This window comes from Triticum aestivum, chromosome 5B (genome assembly GCF_018294505.1).
Source record: "Triticum aestivum cultivar Chinese Spring chromosome 5B, IWGSC CS RefSeq v2.1, whole genome shotgun sequence".
NCBI classification, from domain to species: domain Eukaryota; kingdom Viridiplantae; phylum Streptophyta; class Magnoliopsida; order Poales; family Poaceae; genus Triticum; species Triticum aestivum.
Genome location: NC_057807.1, coordinates 400,414,777 through 400,440,612, shown reverse-complemented (window position 1 = coordinate 400,440,612; position 25,836 = coordinate 400,414,777). Strand labels below are relative to the sequence as shown.

Genomic DNA, 25,836 nt, shown 5'->3' with positions numbered 1-25,836 from the left:
ATTGCCGTGTTCTTGCATTTTTCTGCGACAGCTCGGATTCTTGTACTCATCAGGTGGATATCTAAGTCTGATTTGCAGTTACAGATACCTTGGCAAATGCTGCAACCCTGTACTGAAGGTGACTCCTGCTCTGGCACATCGCTCTCATGCGATTTTACTTCCTGTGACCCAAAGTCCTTTGCCATATCGTTGTTACCACCTTCTTTGCATGACGCTTCCATGTGGAGATTGCCCATTTTCGTGATATCGCCTTCGCTGAGTACCACATGGGTCCTGCCCGTTTTCGTGATATCACCTTCGCTTTGTATCACCTGGGTCCTCCGTTGATGCTTTCTGCTTATGCAGTGATTCTCGAAATGGGCTTTAGAGATGCATTTGGCCTGGCACATAACACAATCCCATTCCGAGGATGGTGTTTGGTCTTGGGAAATTTCTGGTGGACTGTTTTCCTCTTGGTGTCTTTCATCTCTGAGGTGGTTCTCCGAGTCTAAGTCACAATTCATTTTCTTCACATTAAGCGGCCCGCTGTCCAGGTTCAAGTTTGCTTTCAGAGACTCAGAATTGATTGCCTTATTGCTTTCTTCGAATAGAGCTCGAATCTTCTTTAAGTGCCTTTTACCCTTCAGGTGGACCTCTAGGTCTGATTCGCGGCCACAGATAACTCGGCAAATGCTGCAACCTACTATAGGTGGCTTCTCTGCATGCTGTGGCACATTTTTCTCAGGCGATTTTGCATCCTGTGACACAACGCTGTTCACCATATCGTTGTTACTGCCTTCTTTGCATGATGCTTCCATGTGGAGACTGCTTACTTTTGCAATACCACCTTCGCCAAGTATAACCTGGATCTTCTGCTGATGCTTTCTGCTTGTGCAGTGATGCTCAAATTGAGCTTTTGAGTTACATTTGGCCTGGCACATAGCGCAGTTCCATTCTGAGGGCAGTATCTGGTCTTTTTTTGACGGACTGTTTTTATCTTGGTTGATTGCTTCGCCGATGGCCTGAACATTGAGTTGGTGTGTCTCGTCTCCGAGTCCAAGGTAGCTCTCCCAGTTTGGTTTGCAATTTGTTTTATCCGCATGTTGCGGCACACTGTCCTGGTTCCAGTTTATTGTCTGTGACTCAGAATTCATTGCCTTATTCTTGCTTTCTTCGAGTAGGGCCCGAAACTTCTTTAAGTGCCTTTTACCGTTTAGGTGGAACACCAAATCCGATTCGCGGTTACACGTAAGTTGGCAAACGCTGCAATCCCATGCCGGAGGTGGCTTCTCTGCATGCTGCTGCACATTGTTTTCGTCTAATTTTGCTTCCTGTGGTGTAATGCCCGTGCTGTTATCGCCTTCCTTGCATGAGGCTGTGATGTGGAGACTGTTCACTATCGCAATATCGCCTTTGCGGAGTATCACGTGGGTCTTCTCTTGATTCCTTCTGCTTTCACAATGATGCTCAATCTGAGATTCAGAGTTACATTTTTCCTGACACATAGCACAATCCCATTCTGAGGGTGGTTCTTGGTCGTTGACAATTTCTGGAGGATTGTTTTTCATTTGGCTGTTTTCTTTGCAAGGGGAGCGAACATTTAGTTGGTGTCCCTCATCTCTGAGGTTGTTCTCCAAGTCTAATTCACAATTCATTTTCTCCGCATGCTGCAGCACGCTGTCCGGGTACAAGTTTGCTTTCTGTGACTCGGATATCGCCATGGTCTTGCTTTCTTCGAGCAGGGCTCCAATCTTCTTTAAGTGCCTTTCACCCTTCAGGTGGACCTCAAAATCTGATTCGCGACCACAGATAACTTGGCAATCACTGCAACCCCATACTGAAGGTGGCTTCTCTGCATGCTGCGACACATTGCTCTCGTCTGATTTTGCTTCCCGTGGCGCAATGCCCATATGGCTATTATTGCCTTCTTTGCATGGGGCTGCAATGAGACTGCTAACTTCGGTAATATCACCTTCGTGGAGTGTCACATCAATCTTTTGTTCATGCTTTCCACTTCTACAGTGATGCTCGATTTGAGGTTCAGAGTTACATTTGGCCTGGCATATAGCGCAATCCCATTCCGAGGATGGTATTTGGTCCTTGGAAATTTCTGGCGGGTTGCTTTTGTATTGGTTAAAATTTTCGCGAAGGGCCCGATCATCCATCGGTTGGAGACTCTCGTCTCTGATTCTGGGGTAGCTCTCCCAGTTTAATTTGCAAATTGTTTCCTGTACATGCTGTGGCATATCAAAATCTGGTGCGCAGTTACAGATACCTTGGCAAATGTTGCAACTCTCTACTGAAGGTGGTTTCTCTGCATGCTGCGACACATTGCTCTCTTCCGAGTTTGCTTCCTGTGGCGCAATGTTACTTGCCATATCGTTGTTCCTGCCTTTGCGTGATGCTTCCATGTGGAGATTGCCCGTTTTCGTGATATCGCATGCGCTGAGTATCACTTGGGTCCTCTCTTGAAGCTTTCTGCTTATGCAGTGATTCTCGAAATGGGCTTTAGAGACACATTTGGCCTGGCACATAGCGCAATCCCATTCCGAGGATGGTGTTTGTTCTTTGGAAATTTCTGGTGGACTATTTTCCTCTTGGTTGATTGTTTCGCAAAGGGTCCAAACATTCAGTTTGTGTCTTTCATCTCTGAGGTGGTTCTGAGTCTAAGTCACAGTTCATTTTCTCCACATGTAGCGGCCCGCTGTCCGAGTTCAAGTTTGCTTTCAGAGACTCAGAATTGATAGCCTTATTGCTTTCTTCGAAAAGAGTTCGAATCTTCAAGTGCCTTTTACCCTTCAGGTGGATCTCTAGATCTGATTCGCGGCCACAGATAACTTGGCAAATGCTGCAACCTACTAAAGGTGGCTTCTCTGCATGCTTTAGCACATTTTTCTCATGCAACTTTGCTTCCTGTGACACAATGTTCTTCGCCATATCGTTGTTACTGACTTCTTTGCATGGGGCTTCGAGGCAAAGACTGCTTACATTTGCAATATCACCTTCGCCAAGTACAACCTGGGTCTTCTGCCAATGCTTTCTGCTTGTGCAGTGATGCTCAAGTTGAGCTTTAGAGTTACATTTGGCCTGGCACATAGCGCAGTCCCATTCCGAGGACGGTATTTGGTCCTTTTTTGCTGGACTGTTTTTATCTTTGTTGATTGCTTCACAGGCCTGAACATTGAGTTGGTGTTTCTCGTCTCTGAGTCTGAGGTAGCTCTCCCAGTTCAGTTCGCAATTTGTTTTCTCCGCATGCTGTGGCACACTGTCCTGGTTCATGTTTGCTGTCTGTGACTCAGAATTCATTGCCTTATTCTTGCTTTCTTCGAGTAGGGCCCAAAACTTCTTTAAGTGTCTTTTACCGTTCAGGTGGAACATCAAATCTGATTCGCGATTAAACGTAACTAGACAATCGCTGCAATCCCATGCCGGAGGTGGCTTCTCTGCATGCTGCTGCACATTGTTCTCGTCTGATTTTGCTTCCTGTGGTGTAATGCCCGTGCTGTTGTTATCGCCTTCCTTGCATAAGGCTGTGATGTGGAGACTGTTCACTATCGCAATATCGCATTCACGGAGCGTCACATCGGTCTTCTGTTGATGCCTTCTGCTTTCACAATGATGCTCAATCTGAGGTTCAGAGTTACATTTGTCCTTACACATAGCGCAATCCCATTCTGAGGGTGGTTCTTGGTCCTTGACAATTTGTGGAGGATTGTTTTTCATTTGGTTGTTTTCTTTGCAAGGGGAGCGAACATTCAGTTGGTGTCTCTCATCTCTGAGGTTGTTCTCCAAGTCTAATTCACAATTCATTTTCTCCGCATGCTGCGGCACACTGTCCGGGTACAGGTTTGCTTTCTGTGACTCGGAAATTGCCATGTTCTTACTTACTTCGAGCAGGGCTCCAATCTTCATCAAGTGCCTTTCACGCTTCAGGTGGACCTCAAAATCTGATTCGCGGGCACAGATAACTTGGCAATCGCTGCAACTCCATACTGAAGGTGGCTTCTCTACATGCTGCGACACAATGCACTCATCCGATTTTGCTTCCCATGGCGTAACGTCCATATGACTGTTATTGTCTTCTTTGCATGGGGCTGCACTGAGACTGCTAACCTCGGCAATATCGCCTTCATGGAGTGTCACATCGATCTTCTGTTGATGCTTTCCGCTTTTACAGTGATGCTCGGTTTGAGGTGCAGAGTTACATTTGGCCTGGCATGTAGCGCAGTCCCATTCTGAGGATGATATTTGGTCCTTGGAAACTTCTGGTGGATTGCTTTTTTCTTGGTTAAATTTTTCACGAAGGGCACAATCATCCATCAGTTGGAGACTCTGGTCTCTGAGCCTGGGGTAGCTCTCCCAGTTTAATTTGCAACTAATATCCTCTACATGTTGTGGCATATCAAAATCTGGTGCACAGTTACAGATACCTTGGCAAATGTTGCAACTCTGTGCTGAAGGTGGTTTCTCTGCATGCTCTGGCACATTGCTCTCATCCGATTTTGCTTCCTGTGACGCAATGTTCTTTGTCATATCGTTGTTACTGCCTTCTTTGCATGATGCTTCCATGTGGAGATTGCCCATTTTCGTGACATCGCCTTCGCTAAGTATCACATGGGTCCTGCCCGTTTTCGTGATATCGCCTTCGCTGAGTATCACCTGGGTCCTCTGTTGATGCTTTCTGCTTATGCAGTGATTCTCGAAATGGGCTTTAGAGACACATTTGGCCTGGCACATAGTGCAATCCCATTCCGAGGATGGTGTTTGTTCTTTGGAAATTTCTGGAACATTCAGTTTGTGTCTTTCATCTCTGAGGTGGTTCTCTGAGTCTAAGTCACAGTTCATTTTCTCCACATGTAGCGGCCCGCTGTCTGGGTTCAAGTTTGCTTTTAGAGACTCAGAATTGATTGCCTTGTTATTGCTTTCTTCGAATAGAGCTTGAATCTTCTTTAAGTGCCTTTTACCCGTCAGGTGGATCTCAAGATTTGATTCGCTGCCACACATAACTTGACAAATGCTGCAACCTGCTAAAGGTGGCTTCTGAATCTTCTGATAACCGATGGCCTTAATGTTTGATTCCAATGTTGCTATATTTGACTGGTGCTTCTTCCCAGCACAATGCTTCTGCGCAGAGTTTACTTGTACCTGGCACACCGGGCAAATCCATCTTGTGGGTGGCTTCTTTCTTTTTCTGGGGCTCATGGGTGGCTTCGGCTTCTTAACTGGTATGGTTATTCCTGTCAGTTCCCACTTCTCCGCAGGCGACGCTTTATCTGGAGGAACATTCTGAAGTTTGATATGCAGTTAGATTAGACCATTAGTATGTACTTCTGACAGCAGAGAAGGTGGACTTTGTTCTGATATCGATGCAGTTTGAATATACCATTAGCAGGTAGATTTATGAAAACATTTCGAGTAATTTTTTTGAAGCAAAATGTAGATCATGGCCTTATAAGTCCTTTAAAGTTTGGCCAGATCATTAGTAAATGATTCTGAGAACATAAGATGTTTTCTAACAACAGTTTGCCTGACAATAACAAAAATGGACTGATGAAAGCGGCTGCTCACCTCATTTCAGTGAAGTACTAATAACTAATGTAGTTAGGCAAAATGGATGACATATGAAAAGAGAACAAAATGGAAAGGCTGCTCACCTCACTGGAATCTCGCGGTTTCTGTTCATCAAATGCCGAGTTATGTTCACCCGAATTAACCCTGCATTTGCACGGGCTGCAGCATTTTTCTGCGCGATCTTCCACGGCGGGGTTCCAAAATCTGGACTCTGCACTCTGCCTTCCATAGTTGCTTGGTAGCTTCACATCATTTTCCTCACCCACGTCGGCGTAGTGTTCCCAGCCGAAGACGGGCCCTCTGTGCTGCGGCATGCTGTCCCGGGGCATTGGCGTGCCGTGGTGACCGGACACAGCGCGCAGGGCCGTGGCGCACTCTATCTTGGCCAGCTCGGCCACGATGATCTCCTGGCGAAGGCGGTCCTTCTGGAGCTGCCACAGCAGGGCGTCCCTCATCACCAGCATTGCCTCCCCTGCACCAGCAATAGGAACATATAAGGATCAGAATTCTACACCATTGCCCTTGCCCTTGTCTGCTTGAACACGTATTCTGCATCTGATCAGAGGAACCGTGAATCGGATAAAGCAGGATCGACATGCTTTTTGACGAGTGGACAAACAAGTTGGGCAGAAATTTCAATCTTGTGAGTGAGATTAGATAGAATTTTCAATCTTGTGCCCCCAAGCAAATCAAACCACAGCTAATCTGCTACTACTATTCTGTAAGCCGCGGATTAGATAGAAGTAGAACAGTCATTGTCTCGGTCTCAGAGCCTCCCGTGATGTAGGGAAGAAGAAGAAGCTCTTCCTAGTAGTAGAAAGAAAACGGAAATCAGGGAAGAACCGGCTTCCAAATCCTCGAGTCCTCTTTCAAAACAACAGATGCAGATTCTAGCGCTTTTCGCATGCAATCGCAGTCAGATTCTAGTTGCTTCCTGCAAAGGCAGCGGAGGCGGAGGCGGAGGCGGAGGGTGTCCCGGGCGGCACGCACGTACCGTGCGGCGGAGGGTCGTCGGTGGCTGGGCCGCGGCGGGAGAACTCCATCGGGCGGGGAGCAGAGCGAGCGGCGACAGGAAGCAGAGGCGGGGGATTGGTGGGATGTTTCGGCGAAGAGAGCACGGGGGGAGTGAGTGCAAGAGGGGCGTTGCAAAAGCAAAGATTCGAGAGGAGCTTTCAGTGCCCCGGTCGAGATGGTGGGCGGCAGCTTGCGGGCGTATTATTCATTTATTTATTTATCTCGCGGGAAATAGTACTGTTTATATTTACCTAAAAAGAATGGAATTTCAAATTTTACCTACAGAACAAGCCCGTATTTTTTTTACAACAAGCCCGTATGTATGGACGTGTTTGGTTGTTCTCATAGAGTTCAACAAGACCCGCGCGCGAAGAATTTGGCCTGTTTGGTTGCCCGCATTCACTATTTGGCACGCATAGCATGCATTTTAAAGCATCTCTGGCTCTGCATGCTTTAAAGTTCCTTTCGGCCTCCTCTCAGCGCCTTGCTGCACTGTCACCGTTGCCGACGACGTTTCTCTCGACCTCCTTGCCCGCGTCCTACTACACTGGAGTCGTCTCCAGCGTCGTTCTTTTCCACCTCCTCTCCATCGTCCTACTACACAGAGGTTGCCATGGCGCGCGCTGCATTTCTCCTTCTCCGTCCTATGCCTCAGCGCCCTCCTATTCGTCCTCCGTGCGGGCTTTCTCTGCGGCGATGACGCTAGCAACTAGTTCGCCACGCCGCCGACGGGATCGCTCGCCCACGACTCCGTGCTCGTCGTGTCGGTCGCGGAGCTGCAGACACCATCCACCACAGTCGCCATGGCACTGTGTAGCTCTATGTGTTATGTGTAGATGTTAACCCTTAATCACGTTGCATGTATGCACGAGACACCGTGGAGTTGCATCAGCCCGGCCAATGTAGGACACCAAGCAACATGCCAAAATTGCCACCCTAATGCAAAAAACCTATATGCTGCCGACCAAACAATATATGCAGATATTGATTTTTTTGCCCACTTTCCTCAGCCTAACTCAACTGAGACACAAAATACTATGCAGGCTTTGTTTGTATCTTTCTTTTTTTATAAAATGCCTAAAGACATACTCCCTCCGTTCCTAAATATTTGTGTTTCTAGAGATTTCAACAAGTGACTACATACGAAGCAAAATGAGTGAATCTACACTCTAAAATATGTCTATATACATCCGTATGTGATAGTCCATTTGAATCTCTAAAAGGACCAATATTTAGGAACAGAGGGAGTATGTATTATGTAGCACAACACTTACAAAAGCACTCTTCCATAATTTGAGAAAACATCCAAGTCCTTGAGGTGTTGGCATATTCCTCCTCCTGCACTCACCGACGATGCGTCATGAGCAAAGTTTGTTGCCACTTCCGAGCCCCTGTCGCTATAGAGGAACCTTCTTTAAACCCATGAAGAGCAGAAGACACCGACAACAGCAACCTGCATAACAAAACGTTGCCTAGGAGAAAAAACGTTGAAGAGGGCATGTGGAACGCCCCAGGGCCAACCAGGCAGAGCCGAACACAAATCTAACATGCTCCCTGAGGAGGGTGAGGCTGGCCAACCTTCATCGAAACACCAGCCCTAAAGAATAGATCTGGGGACATACCATCTTCCACATATACCTCTTGACGATACGGAGAAGCATCACTGGAACAAGGACGAGGCAGAGATACCTTATTCCATGCTGACGGCGACACGATCCATCTCGCCACCACTAAATAAAGATAAATCCTAAATTTGTACCAAACCCTACCACGGTACCACCATCGGACCGAAGCCCTGGGGTCCTCGCCCCTTCTTGTAGCCAAAGCGACAAACTAAGGGGAAGGGGGCTCATAGTCCTATCTTGGTAGGGTATGTTAAAAATAATTATGTAATTAGGGAAAATCTCCCCTTGCCCAAAACCATCGTTGCGGTTTGTCTCGCAACCGACGCCTCCCTTTGCTCTCCTAGAACCGACGCCCGCTCGAGGGATCGTCGTGTCTCTTCGGGAGATATAAAAGGACCACGTGTTTGGCGACTTCGATTAGTCCCTCAATCTCCTAGTGATCTACTTAATTATGTCCATTTGTGATGATTGTAATAAGAACATAAGTTTGTTGTTGTCTTTATATTGTATTGTATCAGCACATTTGATATAATAAAGATTGTATTCTATATATGACTATGAGGTTTTCTTATTGAAAATACTTTGTTTTATATAGTTTTCTACGGGGACAATCCGATGGAAGAGGAATATGCCTTGTGGCCAGTGGTACCACAAACTCCATACTAAGGGATGAAATATTTCCAAACTCTAAAAAAGATGAATGGAGATATTCTAACTATCGTTGGACGCGATACAGTGATTGTTGGTACTAGACGTGCCATATTCACCCTCCCAAGCGGTACACAAGTGACGATTGAGGATGCTTTATTGTATCCCGACTCATCGCGTACCCTGATCAGTTATCGAGATATCCGTAAGAACAGTTTTCACATTGAAACCCATGAAGACAACAAAGAGGAGTATCTACTCTTTACTAAAGATCACGGATATGGCAAAAAGGTACATGAGAAAATTCCTTCTCTATCGTCTGGTTTGTACTATACGTACATCAAACCCGTGGAACATGTTGCATACACAGTAATTTTTTAGAATTTTAACGCATTCCAAACCTGGCATGATCGCCTAGGCCATCCTGAAATAGGGATGATGAGAAAAATTACTAGCAATTCCATTGGTCATAATTTGCTTGAGTCAAAATTTCCTCAATCTTCTGATTTTGTGTGCACATCTTGTGCCACGGGAAAGCTAATTTTGAGGCCCTCACACCTCAAAATACAAGCTAAACCACTTCAATTCCTTGAACGTATTCAAGGAGACATTTGTGGTCCCATTCAGTCATTATCTAGACCTTTCTGGCATTTCATGGTTCTGATTGACGCATCTACATGATGGTCACATGTGTATCTTCTATCCACATGAAACCATGCATTTGCCAAGATAATGAGGCAAGTCATTAAGTTGCAAGCCCATTATCCTGAAAGTCGAATTAAGTCAATTCGAATGGACAATACTGCAGAATTCTCCTCACATGCTTTCAATGATTATTGCATGGCTTTGGGGATTGAAGTTCAGCACTCTGTTCCATATGTCCATACACAAAATGGTTTGGCTGAAGCATTGATTAAGAGGATCAAACTCCTTGCAAGACCTTTGTTGACGAATTGCAACTTGCCAACCTCTTGTTGGGGTCATGCCGTTTTACACGCTGCTGACTTGATACAATTGAGGCCAACTGCATATCACAGTTCTTCCCCTCTAGAATTGGTACGTGGAAATCTTCCAAGCATTTCCCATCTGTGTAAGTTTGGATGTGTTGCATACATCCCGATCTCACCACCACAACGGACATCTATGGGCCCACACAGGAAGTTGGGGATCTATGTGGGGTACAAATCGCCGTCGATTATCAAGTACCTGGAACCCCTGACTGGGGCTTTGTTCACAGCCCGTCACGCTGATTGCATATTTAATGAGGAACATTTTCCGGCATTAGGGGGATATTTCAAGTACCAGAAAGAATGCCCAGAAATTGATTGGAATGCTCATGCCATTTCATCCTATGATCCACGTACCCAAGAGACCGAACTTCAAGTTCGGAAGATCATTAAGTTGCAACATCTTGCAAATAATCTGCCAGATTTATTTACTGATCTGAAAGGTGTTACAAAATCCTTAAATCCGGCCAGAAACGCGCCAGAAAGAGTGGAGGTACCTATAAAAACCACTCAACTCCCTATTCCCAAAAAGAGGGGGAGTAGTACGGCCTCTGACCTGGAGCATGCTTCTAGAAAGCAGCAAAGGAAATCAAGGAGAAAAACCTCGGAGTCAGTAAATGCAGGTCAACTCAACGTTGACAAACACCTGATGGGTAGTATACACCTAGTGGAAGGGCAACCTCCACAACCCAGTTCCAGTGTGCACAAACTGACTGGGACATCGGAACACCCAGACTCGATCGTATTGGGAAATGACGAAGAGTCACTAGGGTGCAGGAAATTTCCATCAACTATGTTGATTCTGGAGAATCATTTGACCGTAAGACTACGACTGTTGACATATATTTTGCTGAAAAGATTGCAGATACCCTTATCACTGATCATGATCCAAGGTCTATCGTTGAGTGCCAAAAGCGCTCCGGCTGGCCTAAATGGAAGGATGCAATCCAAGCAGAAATTGCCTCGCTTAACAAAAGAAAGGTATTCACTAAAGCAATACCGACACCTCCCAGTGTTTTCCCTGTGGGATTCAAATGGGTTTTTCTCCGGAAACGGAATGAGAACAATGAGGTGGTGAGATATAAAGCAAGGCTCGTAGCACAAGGTTTCACGCAGAAATCCGACATTGATTTCACTGAAACATATTCTCCAGTAATGAGTGCAACCACTTTCCGATATCTTATATCCTTGGCAGTGCAAAATCATCTATCTATGCAATTGATGGACGTCGTGACCACATATCTTTACGGGTCACTAGATTCAGACATATATATGAAGGTTCCTAATGGAATCTCTGTCCCGAATAAAGATGCAAAACACAACATGTATTGTGTAAAGCTGAATAAGTCATTATATGGCTTAAGGCAGTCAGGGCGGATGTGGTACAACCGACTGAGTGAGTTCCTTCTTCAGAAAGGTTACTCCAATAGTGCTGATTGCCCATGTGTCTTCTGTTGGAAATATGTCCTAGAGGCAATAATAAAATGGTTATTATTGTATTTCCTTGTTCATGATAATTGTCTATTGTTCATGCTATAATTGTATTGACCGGAAACCGCAATACATGTGTGAATACATAGACCACAACATGTCCCTAGTCAGCCTCTACTTGACTAGCTCGTTGATCAACAGATGGTCATGGTTCCCTGACCATGGACATTGGATGTCATTGATAACGGGATCACATCATTAGGAGAATGATGTGATGGACAAGACCCAATCCTAAGCATAGCACAAGATTGTGTAGTTCGTTTGCTAAAGCTTTTTTAATGTCAAGTATCATTTCCTTAGACCATGAGATTGTGTAACTCCCTGATACCGTAGGAGTGCTTTGGGTGTACCAAACGTCACAACGTAACTGGGTGACTATAAAGGTGCACTACAGGTATCTCCGAAAGTGTTTGTTGGGTTGGCATGAATCGAGACTGGGACTTGTCACTCCGTATGACGGAGAGGTATCTCTGGGCCCACTCGGTAATGCATCATCATAATGAGATCAATGTGACTAAGTAGTTAGTCACGGGATCATGCATTACAAAATGAGTAAAGTGACTTGCCGGTAACGAGATTGAACGAGGTATTGGGATACCCCGATGATCGAATCTCGGGCAAGTAACATACCGATTGACAAAGGGAATTGTATACGGGATTGATTGAATCCCCGACATCGTCGTTCATCCGATGAGATCATCGTGGAACATGTGGGAGCCAACATGGGTATCCAGATCCCGCTGTTGGTTATTGGCCGGAGAACGTCTCGGTCATGTCTGCATGGTTCCCGAACCCGTAGGGTCTACACACTTAAGGTTCGATGATGCTAGAGTTGTTATGGGAAATAGTATGTGGTTACCGAAGGTTGTTCGGAGTCCCGGATGAGATCCCGGACAGGACAAGGAGCTCCGGAATGGTCCGGAGGTGAAGATCGATATATTGGATGAAGGGTATTGGAGTCCGGAATTGTTCCGGGGGTACCAGGTGATGACCAGCGTGTCCAAAAGGGGTTTCGGAGGCCTCGACAAGCGTTGGGGGGGCTTATGGGCCAAGGAGAGGGGACACATCAGCCCACTAAGGGGCTGAGCACCCCTCCCACCCCATCTCACGTAACCAGGAGAGGTGGGGGCGCCACCCCTAGGGCAGCCGCCCCTCCCGGCTTGGGGGGTAAGTTTCCTAGGGGGTGGGGGCGCCCAAACCCATCTAGGGTTTCCCCTGTGGCCGCCGTCCCTCCCCTAGGGAACCCTAGGGTGCATCCTCCTCCTCCCTCCCCCTATATATAGTGAGGGAGAGAGAGGGCAGCCGCACCCTTCCCTTGGCGCAACCCTCTCCCTCCTCCAACACCTCCTCCTCCTCAGTAGTGCTTGGCGAAGCCCTGCCGGAGAACCACGCTCCTCCATCACCACCACGCCATTGTGCTGCTGCTGGACGGAGTCTTCTCCAACCTCTCCCTCTCTCCTTGCTGGATCAAGGCACGGGAGATGTCACCGGGCTATACATGTGTTGAACGCAGAGGCGCCGTCCGTTCGGTGCTAGATCGGATCTTCCGCGATTTGAATTGCCGCGAGTACGACTCCATCAACCGCGTTCTTGTAACGCTTCCGCTTAGAGATCTTCAAAGGTATGAAGATGCTCATCCTCTCCCTCTCTTGTTGCTAGAATCTCCATAGATTGATCTTGGTGATGCGTAGAAAATTTTGAATTTCTGCTACGTTCCCCAACAGTGGCATCATGAGCTAGGTCTATTGCGTAGATTCTATGCACGAGTAGAACACAAGTTATTGTGGGTATTGATTTTGTTCAATATGCTTACCGTTACTAGTCCTATCTTGTTTCGACGGTATTATGGAATGAAGCCCGGACCGACCTTACACGTACACTTATGTGAGATAGGTTCCACCGACTGACATGCACTTGTTGCATAAGGTGGCTAGCGGGTGCCAGTCTCTCCCACTTTAGTCGGATCGGATTCGATGAAAAGGATCCTTATGAAGGGTAAAAAGCAATTGGCATATCACGTTGTGGTTTTGGCGTAGGTAAGAAACGTTCTTGCTAGAAACATATAGCAGCCACGTAAAAACTTGCAACCACAATTAGAGGACGTCTAACTTGTTTTTGCAGCATATGCCGTGTGATGTGATATGGCCAAGAAGGATGTGATGAATGAAATATATGTGATGTATGAGATTGATCATATTCTTGTAATAGGAATCACGACTTGCATGTCGATGAGTATGACAACCGACAGGAGCCATAGGAGTTGTCTTTATTTATTGTATGACCTGCGTGTCACTGAATAACGCCATGTAATTACTTTACTTCATTGCTAAACCGTTAGCCATAGTAGTAGAAGTAATAGTTGGCGAGACAACTTCACGGAGACACGATGATGGAGATCATGATAATGGAGATCATGGTGTCATGCCGGTGACGATGATGATCATGGAGCCCCGAAGATGGAGATCAAAAGGAGCAAAATGATATTGGCCATATCATGTCACTATTTGATTGCATGTGATGTTTATCATGTTTATGCATCTTATTTGCTTAGAACGACGGTAGTAAATAAGATGATCCCTCATAATAATTTCAAGAAAGTGTTCCCCCTAACTGTGCACCGTTGCGAAAGTCGTTGTTTCGAAGCACCACGTGATGATCGGGTGTGATAGATTCTAACATTCACATACAACGGGTGTAAGCCAGATTTACACACGCGAAACACTTAGGTTGACTTGACGAGCCTAGCATGTACATACATGGCCTCGGAACACAAGAGACCAAAGGGTCGAACATGAGTCGTATATTGGATACGATCAACATGAAGATGTTCACCGATGATGACTAGTCCGTCTCACGTGATGATCGGACACGGCCTAGTTGACTCGGATCATGTACCACTTAGATGACTAGAGGGATGTCTATCTGAGTGGGAGTTTATAAGATGAACTTAATTATCCTGAACATAGTCAAAAGGTTTTTGCAAATTATGTCGTAGCTCGCGCTTTAGTTCTACTATTTTAGATATGTTCCTAGAGAAATTTTAGTTGAAAGTTAATAGTAGCAATTATGTGGACTGGGTCCGTAAACTGAGGATTGTCCTCATTGCTGCGCAGAAGGCTTATGTCCTTAATGCACCGCTCGGTGTGCTGAACCTGAGCGTCATCTGTGGATGTTGCGAACATCTGACATACACGTTTTGATAACTATGTGATAGTTTAGTGATGTTAAACGGTTTAGAATTGAGGCACCGAAGACGATTTCGAAACATCGCAGAACATATGAGATGTTTCGAGGGCTGAAATTAGGATTTCAGGTCGTGCCGACGTCAAGAGGTATAAGACCTCCGAAGAGTTTCTTAGCCTGCAAACTAAGGGAGAAAAGCTCAATCATTGAGCTTGTGCTCAGATTGTCTGAGTACAACAATCACTTGAATCGAGTGGGAGTTAATCTTCCAGATGAGATAGCGATGTTTCTCCAAAGTCATTGCCACCAAGCTGCTAGAGCTTCGTGATGAACTATAACATATCAGGGATAGATATGATGATCCTTGAAATATTCACGATGTTTGACGCCGCGAAAGTAGAAATCAAGAAGGAGCATCAATTGTTGATGGTTAGTAAAACCACTAGTTTCAAGCAGGGCAAGGGCAAGAAGGGATACTTCATGAAATGGCAAATCAGTTGCTGCTCTAGTGAAGAAACCCAAGGTTGAAACCAAGCCCGAGACTAAGTGCTTCTGTAATGAGGGGAACGGTCACTGAAGCAGGACTACCCTAGATACTTGGTAGATGAGAAGGCTGGCAAGGTCGATAGAAGTATATTGGATATACATTATATTAATGTGTACTTTACTAGTACTCCTAGTAGCACTAGGATATTAGATACCGGTTCGGTTGCTAAGTGTTGGTAACTCGAAATAAAAGCTGCGGAATAAACGGAGACTAGCTAAAGGTGAGATGACGATATGTGTTGGAAGTGTTTCCAAGCTTGATGTGATCAAGCATCGCATACTCCCTCTACCATCAAGATTGGTGTTAAACCTAAATAATTGTTATTTGGTGTTTGCGTTGAGCATAGACATGATTGGATTATGTCTATCACAATACAATTATTCATTTAAGGAGAATAATGGTTACTCTGTTTATTTGAATAGTACCTTCAATGGTCTTGCACCTAAAATGAATGGTTTATTGAATCTCGATCGAAGTGATACACATGTTCATGCCAAAAGATATAAGATAGTGATGATAGTACCACATACTTGTGGCACTACCATTTGAGTCATATTGGTATAAAATGCATGAAGAAGCTCCATGTTAATGGATCTTTGGACTCACTTGTTTTTGAAAAGATTGAGACATGCGAACCATGTCTATTGGTGTATACGCATGAAGAAACTCCATGCAGATGGATCGTTTGGACTCACTTGATTTTGAATCACTTGAGACATGCAAATCATACCACATGGGCAAGATGACTGAAAAGCCTCGGTTTCAGTAAGATGGAACAAGAAAGCAGCTTGTTGGAAGTAATACATTTTGATGTGTGCAGTCTAATGAGTGCTGAGGCACGCAGTGGATATCATTATGTTCTTACTTCGCAGATGATTTGAGTAGATTCTGAGTATGTTTACTTGATGAAACACAAATCTGAATTATTGAAAGGTTCAAGTAATTTCAGAGTGAAGTTGAAGATTGTCGTGACAAGAGGATAAAATGTCTATGATATGATCATAGAGATGAATATCTAAGTTACGAGTTTGGCACACAATTAAGACACTATGGAAATTGTTTCACAATTAATACCGCCTGGAACACCATAGTGTGATGGTGTGTCCGAACATCATGACTGCACCCTATTGGATATGGTGCATACCATGATGTCTCTTATCGAATTACCACTATCGTTTTATAGGTTAGGCATTAGAGACAACCGCATTCACTTTAAATAGGGTACCACGCAATTCCGTTGAGACGACACCGTATGAACTATGGTTTGGAGAAACCTAAGTTGTCGTTTCTTAAAAGTTTGGGGCTGCGACGCTTATGTGAAAAAGTTTTAGGCTGATAAGCTCGAACCCAAAGCGGATAAATGCATCTTCATAGGACACCCAAAACAGTTGGGTATACCTCCTGTCTCAGTTCCGAAAGCAAAAGGGATTGTTTCTAGAATTAGGTCCTTTCTCGAGGAAAAGTTTCTCTCGAAAGAATTGAGTGGGAGGATGGTGGAGACTTGATGAGGTTATTGAACCGTCACTTCAACTAGTGTGTAGCAGGGCACAGGAAGTTGTTCTTGTGGCACCTACACCAATTGAAGTAGACGCTTATGATAGTGATCATGAAGCCTTGGATCAAGTCACTACCGTACCTCGTAGGGTGACAAGGATGCGTACTACTTCAGATTGGTACAGTAATCCTGTCTTGGAGGTCATGTTGCTGGATAACAATGAACCTACGAGCTGTGGAGAAGCGATGGTGGGCCCAGATTCCGACGAATGGCTCAAGGCCATAAAATCCAAGAGAGGATCCATGTATGAAAATAAAGTATAGACTTTGGAAGAACTACTTGATGGTCGTAAGGCTATTGGGTACAGATGGATTTCAAAAGGAAGATGGACAATGATGGTAAGTGTCACCATTAAGAAGGCTCGACTTGTCACTAAGATGTTTTCTGACAAGTTCAAGGAGTTGACTACGATGAGACTTTCTCACTCGTAGCGATGCTAAGAGTCTGTTGGAATTATATTAGCAGATACTGCATTATTTATGAAATCTTGCAGATAGGATGTCAAAACATTGTTTCCTCGAAGAGTTGCTTGAGGAAAGGTTGTATGTGATACAACCAGAAGGTTTTGTCAATCCTAAAAGATGCTAACAAGTATGCAAAGCTCCAGCAATCCTTCTAAGGACTGGAGTAAGCATCTCGGAGTTGGAATATATGCATTGATAAGATGATCAAAGAATTTTGGCTTATACAAAGTTTACGAGAAACTTGTATTTCCAAAGAAGTGAGTGGGAGCACTATAGAATTTCTGATGAGTATATGTTGTTGACATATTGTTGATCAGAAATGATATAGAATTTCTAGAAAGCATATCGGGTTATTTGAAAAGTGTTTTTCAATGGAAAACCTGGATTAAGCTACTTGAACATTGAGCATCAAGATCTATAAGGATAGATCAAAAACGCTTAATAGTACTTTCAAATGAACACATACCGTGACAAGATTTTGAAGGAGTTCAAAATAGATCGACGAAGAAGGAGTTCTTGGATGTGTTATAAGGTGTGAGTATTGATTAAGACTCAAGACATGACCTCGGCAGAAGAGAGACAAAGGACGAAGGTCGTCCCCTATGCTTCAGACGTAGGCTCTATAGTATGCTATGTTGTGTACCGCACCTGAAGTGTGCCTTGCCATGAGTCAGTCAAGGGGTACAAGAATGATCCAGGTATGGATCATAGGACAACGGTCAAACATATCTTTAGTAACTAGTGGACTAGGAAGTTTCTCGATTATGGAGGTTGTAAAAGAGTTCGTTGTAAAGGGTTACGCCGATGCAAACTTTGACACTAATCCGGATTATTCTGAGTAGTAAACCGGAATCGTATAGTAGAACAGTTATTTGGAATAGCTCCAAATAGAGCGTGGTAGCTGCATCTAGGAGATGACATAGAGATTTGTAAAGCACACATGGATCTGAAAGATTCAGACCCGTTGACTAGTAACCTATCTCACAAGCGATATATGATCAAACCCAATGGGTGTTGGACTCGCTACAATCACATACTGATGTGAACTAGATTATTGACTCTAGTGCAAGCGGGAGACTGTTGGAAATATGCCCTAGAGGCAATAATAAAATGGTTATTATTGTATTTCCTTGTTCATGATAATTGTCTATTGTTCATGCTATAATTGTATTGACCGGAAACCGCAATACATGTGTGAATACATAGACCACAACATGTACCTAGTGAGCCTCTAGTTGACTAGCTCGTTGATCAACAGATGGTCATGGTTTCCTGACCATGGACATTGGATGTCACTAATAACGGGATCGCATCATTAGGAGAATGATGTGATGGACAAGACCCAATCCTAAGCATAGCACAAGATCGTGTAGTTCGTTTGCTAAAGCTTTTCTAATGTCAAGTATCATTTCCTTAGACCATGAGATTGTGTAACTCCCTGATACCGTAGGAGTGCTTTGGGTGCACCAAATGTCACAACGTAACTGGGTAACTATAAAGGTGCACTACAGGTATCTCCGAAAGTGTTTGTTGGGTTGACATGAATCGAGACTGGGATTTGTCACTCCGTATGACGGAGAGGTATCTCTGGGCCCACTCGGTAATGCATCATCATAATGAGCTCAATGTGACTAAGTAGTTAGTCACGGGATCATGCATTATGGAACGAGTAAAGTGACTTGCCGGTAACGAGATTGAACGAGGTATTGGGATACCGACGATCGAATCTCGGGCAAGTAACGTACCGATTGACAAAGGGAATTGTATACGGGATTGATTGAATCCCCGTCATCGTGGTTCATCCGATGAGATCATCATGGAACATGTGGGAGCCAACATGGGTATCCAGATTCCACTGTTGGTTATTGGCCGGAGAACGTCTCGGTCATGTCTTCATGGTTCCCGAACCCGTAGGGTCTACACACTTAAGGTTCGGTGACGCTAGAGTTGTTATGGGAAATAGTATGTGGTTACCGAAGGTTGTTCGGAGTCCTGGATGAGATCCCAAACATGACGAGGAGCTCCGAATGGTCCGGAGGTGAAGATCGGTATATTGGATGAAGGGTATTGGAGTCCGGAATTGTTCCGGGGGTACCAGGTGATGACCAGCGTGTCCGAAAGGTGTTTCGGAGGCCCCGGCAAGCGTTGGGGGGCCTTATGGGCCAAGGGGAGGGGGCACATCAGCCCACTAAGGGGTTGAGCACCCCTCCCACCCCATCTCACGTAACTAGGAGAGGTGGGGGTGCCACCCCTAGGGCAGCCGCCCCTCCTGGCTTGGGGGCAAGTTTCCTAGGGGGTGGGGGCGCCCAAACCCATCTAGGGTTTCCCCTGTGGCCGCCGCCCCTCCCCTAGGGAACCCTAGGGCGCCTCCTCCTCCCTTCCCCCTATATATAGTGAGGGAGAGAGAGGGCAGCCACACCCTTCCCTTGGCGCAGCCCTCTCCCTCCTCCAACACCTCCTCCTCCGTAGTGCTTGGCGAAGCCCTGCCGGAGAACCACGCTCCTCCATCACCACCACACTGTGTGCTGCTGCTGGACGGAGTCTTCCCCAACCTCTCCCTCTCTCCTTGCTAGATCAAGGCACGGGAGACGTCACCAGGCTGTACGTGTGTTGAACGCGGAGGCGCCGTCCGTTCGGCGCTAGATCGGATCTTCCGCGATTTGAATCGCCGCGAGTACGACTCCATCAATCGCGTTCTTGTAATGCTTTCGCTTAGCGATCTTCAAAGGTATGAAGATGCTCATCCTCTCCCTCTCTTGTTGCTAGAATCTCCATAGATTGATCTTGGTGATGCGTAGAAAATTTTGAACTTCTGCTATGTTCCTCAACATCTTCATCAAGAAGTCCTCTACATGATTTTGCATTATTTCTGTGTATGTTGATGATCTCAACATCATTGGCAGCACACCAGACATTGATGAAGCGCGCAATCACCTAAAGATGGAATTTGAGATGAAGGATTTGGGTAAAACCAAATTTTGCTTAGGCATTCAACTTGAGCACCTTCCCTCGGGAATCATGGTACACCAATCTGCCTATATCCAGAAAATATTGGAGAAATTCAATATGGACAAATCCTATCCATCTAAAACTCCCATGGTGGTTCGATCTCTAGGCGTGGAGAAAGATTCGTTCAGACCGAGGGATGATGGAGAAGAGGTGTTGGGACCTGAAGTTCCATACCTCAGTGCCGTTGGAGCGCTTATGTATCTTGCAAATTGCACAAGACCTGATATTGCATTTGCAGTGAATCTACTTGCTAGACATAGCGCAGCTCTCACCAAACGTCATTGGTCTGGAGTGAAGAATATCTTTTGATATCTCCAAGGCACAAAGGATCTTGGTCTATTTTTTCAGTTCCAAAAAAATCAGGACTCTGATATGATTGGATATGCAGATGCCGGCTATTTATCTGATCCCCATAATGCCAGATCTCATGCCGGCTTCGTGTTCCTACATGGTGGCACTGCTATATCATAGAAGTCTTCGAAACAAACTTTGGTAGCAATATCTACCAATCATTCTGAAATAATTTCATTATTTGAAGCAACATGTGAATGTGTATGGCTTCGCAGAATGATAAACCACATAAAACAGTCATGTGGAATTGGTTCGATAGAATCACCTACCATTATCTATGAAGATAATGCGGCCTGTGTTGCGCATATGCAAACAGGATATATCAAGAGTAATATCACCAAGCATATTTCTCCTAAATGGTTTCCCCCCCCATAATCTTCAGAAAAGCGAGGAAATAAGCATTTTGCAAGTCAAATCATGCGACAACCTTGCTGATTTATTTACCAAGTCTCTACCAAATTCTACATTCCAGAAATGTGTTCATGGAATTGGTATGCGGAGACTTAGAGACTTGCAGTGTCGGGGGAGTCTCTTCTTGAGATATCCCTATTTTAATGACATCACATTATGCTATCGTTCTTTGTGAGTATATGTTTCAGGATCTCATCAAAGATTTTATGAAGAACTTTTGAAGGAGAATCTTTCAAGACGATAGAGCTTCCCGGACAATCATGAAGATGATTCTACATGGTCAAGCGTAGATTAGGGGAAGTGTTAAAAATAATTATGTAATTAGGGGAAAATCTCCCCTTGCCCAAAACCGTCGTTGCGGTTTGTCCCGCAACCGACGCCTCCCTTCGCTCTCCTAGAACCAACGCTCGCTCGAGGGATCATCGTGTCTCTTCAGGAGATATAAAAGGGCCTGTAACCATCGATCAATGGATTCAATCACTTTCGATCCAAAACAGGGTAGATCAGCCGCTGCTACCGGTCGCTTAGGTCGGGGAGCAGGAGTGGAAAGAATGATTGTTTGTGCCCCCTCTATTTCAGGTTTATTAGACACACATGTATTTCTAGATCATTAGTTTGGTAAATAAAATATAATTGATATGTCAAAAAAGGCACTCCCACGTCCCCAAATAAGTGACATGGTTTTACTCCAAACCACTTCGCTTATTTTGGGACGGATGGAGTACTTCCATCTATTTTAAAATGTAGTTAATATTGATTTTCTTTAAAAATCAAACTTCACAAAGTTTAACCAAATTAATAGAAAAATATACTATTATTAATAATACAAAATAAATGTAATATACAAATATGTTTCATTATTTATCGACTCTAATTGGTATTACACATGTACATATTTTTCTCAATAATATACTTTTTCATAAAACTTAAGAAAATCTGTATGAGCTGTATTTTCGAACAAAGGGAGCATTCGAACATTAATTCAAATACAATACATATTTGGTGGGTAAAGTTGATGATCTAGAAATACACGCATTAGTTATAGTCCCAATTTAAAAAAGTGATAGTACTTCTCCCAGTTTAAAAGAACCCAAATGGTAAATGCCACACGTGACACGTTTGGCACGAAGCAATCCGGTCCTGACTTTTTTACAACTTAAGTTATCATTCGAAAAAAAAAACCAAGAAAAAAATTGAAACTTGCCATCCAAAAAGAAAGTTGATATGCTTGGCAACTAAAGTTACCATCTTTGCGTCACTAAACTTGTCTAAAAAACATTCTGAGTTGCCATGTGTTCGTGACATGCGTGTGACAACCATAGAAAGCTAACCCATGCAGTCGAGCAAAAACCAGCCCAGTTTGTTGAAAGTTGGGCCCCGAAACGAATGATCATTTGCAACTGAAAACAGCTGCGATTGAACCCAGTTCCTACAAAGCCATCACATAGTTCAAGTGCACAGCAAGAGTCGTGTTTCGCAGCCTTTCCTACAAAAGCCACAATTCCTTTGCAGACGCACAAAACGCACGTCATTTCCTTGCCCTGAGCTTTTCCCGGTGCCTCTTCCCATAACGATGGCTTACCAGCATCTCACTGCTGCCACACAGCAAATTGCAGACCTCGCAGAAGTACAGCGTAGCTTTCTTCTCTGCCTTCTCTGAGCTTGCGTTCTTGCAGTCCGAAGCTAGTTCATTTGCAGTGCTCGAGCTGCTCGCTTTCGCGGTCTCGCGTTTGCCGAGTATCGCCTCGATCTTCTGCTGGTGCCTGCTGCCACTGCAATGATTCTCAAACTGAGATTTGGAGAAACATTTGGCCTGGCACATTCCGCAGTTCCATGCCGGGTGTGGTCCTTGATTCTTGGCCATTTGTGGTGCATTGTTTTTCTTCAAGTTTCTCTCAGGATTCCTTGCCATGTTCTTGCTCTCTTCAAGCAGGGACTGGACCTTTTCTCGGTGTCTTGCGCCCTTCAGGTGGTTCTTCAAGTCTGTTTCGCAGGTGCATGTAGTTTGGCAAATGCTGCAGCTCCAGACCGGTGATGGCTTCTCTGAACGCTTCGGCACGGTGATGCCATCCGATTTTGCTTCCACCGCCGCCGCAGCGTTCTTCGGTGCGCCATTGCCATTGCCATCGCCATCGCCTTCTACGGATGCTTCTGCGATGTTCTGCTGGTGTCTTTTGCCTTGGAGGTGCGCATCGAATGTCGATTTGGATGTACCGTGGGCCTGGCAGGTACTGCAACTCCAGTTTATCGAGGATGTTTTCCTCTGCTCTGTGCCAAGAGAAGGTTGTGCCGCCGCTGCTGTTGCTGCTGCTTTCGCCTTCTGATCACTTGGCTTGGTTCCTGGGCCCAGTGTTGCTACATTTGCCAAGTGCTTCTGCTCAGCATAATGCATCTGTAAGTTCTTCTCACAGGTCGCTTGCACCTGGCAGACGGTGCAGTTCCATTTCTTGGGTGGTTTGAGCTTCTTAACTGGAATGGTTATTCCTGTTAGTTCCGACTTCCCCGGAAGCGACGTCTTACTCGGCGGAACAGCCTGCTTGATAATTTAACTAAGATCGTTAGTAAGTGAACATTTGAAAGCACGGAGAGCAAACTTGGTAAGGAGTTGGATGCAGAAAAACATACTCCCTCCGTTCCCAAATACTTGTCTTTTTAGGCATTTCAAATGGACTCAACATAGATGTATGTAGACATATTTTAAAATGTAGATTCACTCATTTTGCGTCGTATGTAGTCACTTGTTGAAATCTCTAAAAAGACAAGTATTTAGGAACGGAGGGAGTAGAAAGTAAAGTCGCTCCTATTAAACCAGACCCAAGTATTGTGAGAACTGTAAATTTGTCATCACAGGATAAGAAGTTTTTGTCGCACAAGGAGTTTGATTTTGGTTTGTAGACTCATATAATTCTGAAACAGTATTATAAAATGTCAATAGTCAAGACACAAGAGATGCAGTTCTAATCTCACAAGCTGTTCTCACCTTATTGGAGTCAGGCAGTTTATGCTCATCAAACTCTGCATTCTGTAGAGACATGAGCTTCTCGGCGCTTAACGGACACGGCTTAGACCGTCCAGCATCAGTTGCAGCCGCAGCCGCAGCCGCTCCGTGCAATGGCATCGGCATGGCCTGGTGGTCACCAGCTGCAGAGCGCAGGGCCATGGGCTGCTCGGCACTGAACGGCAACGGCTTAGACCATCCAGCATCTGCGGCATCCACGCCGTGCAATGGCATCTGCGTGGCCTGGTGGCTACCAGCCGCAGCGCACAGGGGCATGAGCTGCTGGACACTGAACGGCGACGGCTTAGACAGTCCAGCATCTGCGGTGGCCATGCCGTGCAATGACATCGGGGTGGTCTGGTGGCCACCGGCCGCAGTAAGCAGGGCCATGGGCTGCTCTGCACTGAACGGCCATGGTTTAGACCGTCCATCATCTGCGGCAGCCGTGCCGTACATCGGCATTGGAGTGGCCTGGTCGCTATCGGCCGCAGCGTGCAGGGCCATGAGCTGCTGGACACTGAACGGCGACGGCTTAGACGGTCCAGCATCTGCGGCGCCCACGCCGTGCAATGACATCGGGGTGGTCTGGTGGCCACCGGCGGCAGCAAGCAGGGACACGGGCTGCTCGGAGCTGAACGGCCATGGCTTAGACAGTCCAGCGTCTGTGGCGGCCACGCCGTGCCATGGCATCGGCGTGGCCTGGCTGCTACCGGCCGCAGCACGCAGGGCCATGAGCTGCTCGATGCTTAACGGCCACGGCTTAGACCGTCCATCATCTGTGGCAGCCACGCCGCGCAATGGCATCGGCGTGGTCTGTTGGCCACCGGCGGCGGCGCGCAGGGCCATGGGCTGCTCGTCACTGAACGGCCACGGCGTAGACCGTCTAGCATCCGCGGCGGCCACACTGTGCAATGGCATCGGTGTAGTCTGTTGCCCACCGGCAATAGCGCGTAGGGCCATGGGCTGCTCGCTATTGAACGGCAAAGGCCCATATCGTCCAGCATCTGTGGCGGCCAGGCCGAGCAATGGCATCGGCGTGGCGGCGCGCAGGGCCATGAGCTGCTCCGCACTGAACGGACACGGCTTAGACCGTACAGCTTCTGCTGCGGCCACGCCGTCCAATGGCATCGAGGTGGCCTGGTGGCCACCGGCCACGGCGCGCAGGGCATTGGCGCGCTCCATCTTGGCCAGCTCGGCCACGATGATCTCCTGGCGAAGGCGGTCCATGTGGAGCTGCGAGAGCAGCGCATCCCTCATCACCGTCGTCGGCTCCTCCTCCTCCCCTGCACCAGGGCATTGTGCAGCAATTAATTAGATGGTCCGCGTGACCAAAATTCCAACTCCTCGTGAACAAAAATTCTACTAAATCGGGGTATTAGAGAAGAAAAAGAAAAATCTGCATGTGATTTGGAATCTGCTAGGATGGACTTAGGTCTGCCCATGGAAGAGGGGGCATGTTTGCGAGACTTGTCTGGGGCAAAGATGAAGAGGTTGTGATGTGCGGGTTCTTCTCCAGTTCTGGTATCTTCTGCCCCCACGGACAGATCCGAAACTCCTTCCTTTCGAGAAACAAACGAAAATCGTAACAAACTCCAATCTACTGTTCTACACGAAAGAAACTGGGGCCATATTTTCGATTTCTAAAAAACCAACGCGCAGATATTGGGGTTCTTGGCACGGAATCACAACAGTAGTCGCAGGCATCTGAACCCAGCAGAACCGAGAGCAAGATGGTTCCGCCATTACTTCATTTGCAGTTAATATTTGACAAGGAAGAAACGACCAGAGCGACAAGGGCGAATGTTTATGAGATGTTTAGAGTGGCTCGACGCGTACCGTGCGACGGAGGATCGGGGAAGCGGTGGCCGTCGCCGGCGTCGTCGGTGGCTGGACCGCGGCGAGAGAACTCCATTGGTCGGGTCCCTCCCGTGGGGCAGAGCAGCGACGGGGAGAGGAACCTGGAGGACGCTCCTCTGCCGTGCG

The 25,836-nt window shown here is 46.1% G+C and overlaps 2 protein-coding genes across 2 annotated transcripts; both read right to left on the bottom strand.

Moving 5' to 3' along the window:
* Window positions 1-2,590: 2,590 nt before the first annotated feature.
* Window positions 2,591-6,720, bottom strand: LOC123112085 (uncharacterized). Its single transcript, XM_044533004.1, has 3 exons — window positions 6,545-6,720; window positions 5,634-6,022; window positions 2,591-5,265 (listed from the first exon to the last, which is right to left on the bottom strand). The coding sequence occupies exons 1-3, from the start codon at window positions 6,591-6,593 to the stop codon at window positions 2,623-2,625; spliced, it is 3,081 nt and encodes a 1,026-aa protein (XP_044388939.1). The 5' UTR covers window positions 6,594-6,720; the 3' UTR covers window positions 2,591-2,622.
* Window positions 6,721-22,046: 15,326 nt separating this feature from the next.
* Window positions 22,047-25,616, bottom strand: LOC123116224 (uncharacterized). Its single transcript, XM_044537212.1, has 2 exons — window positions 23,836-25,616; window positions 22,047-23,388 (listed from the first exon to the last, which is right to left on the bottom strand). The coding sequence occupies exons 1-2, from the start codon at window positions 25,108-25,110 to the stop codon at window positions 22,384-22,386; spliced, it is 2,280 nt and encodes a 759-aa protein (XP_044393147.1). The 5' UTR covers window positions 25,111-25,616; the 3' UTR covers window positions 22,047-22,383.
* Between the last annotated feature and the right edge of the window lie 220 nt (window positions 25,617-25,836).

Excerpts from the sequence above, each read along its gene's own strand:
- LOC123112085 (XM_044533004.1), bottom strand. The coding sequence starts at position 6,593 with ATGGAGTTCTCCCGCCGCGGCCCAGCCACCGACGACCCTCCGCCGCAC. Across the intron at positions 6,023-6,544 it reads CGACGACCCTCCGCCGCACG|GGGAGGCAATGCTGGTGATG; the intron begins GTACGTGCGTGC and ends TTGCTGGTGCAG. Across the intron at positions 5,266-5,633 it reads AACCGCGAGATTCCAGTGAG|AATGTTCCTCCAGATAAAGC; the intron begins GTGAGCAGCCTT and ends ATCAAACTTCAG.
- LOC123116224 (XM_044537212.1), bottom strand. The coding sequence starts at position 25,110 with ATGAGGGATGCGCTGCTCTCGCAGCTCCACATGGACCGCCTTCGCCAG. Across the intron at positions 23,389-23,835 it reads AACTGCCTGACTCCAATAAG|GCTGTTCCGCCGAGTAAGAC; the intron begins GTGAGAACAGCT and ends ATTATCAAGCAG.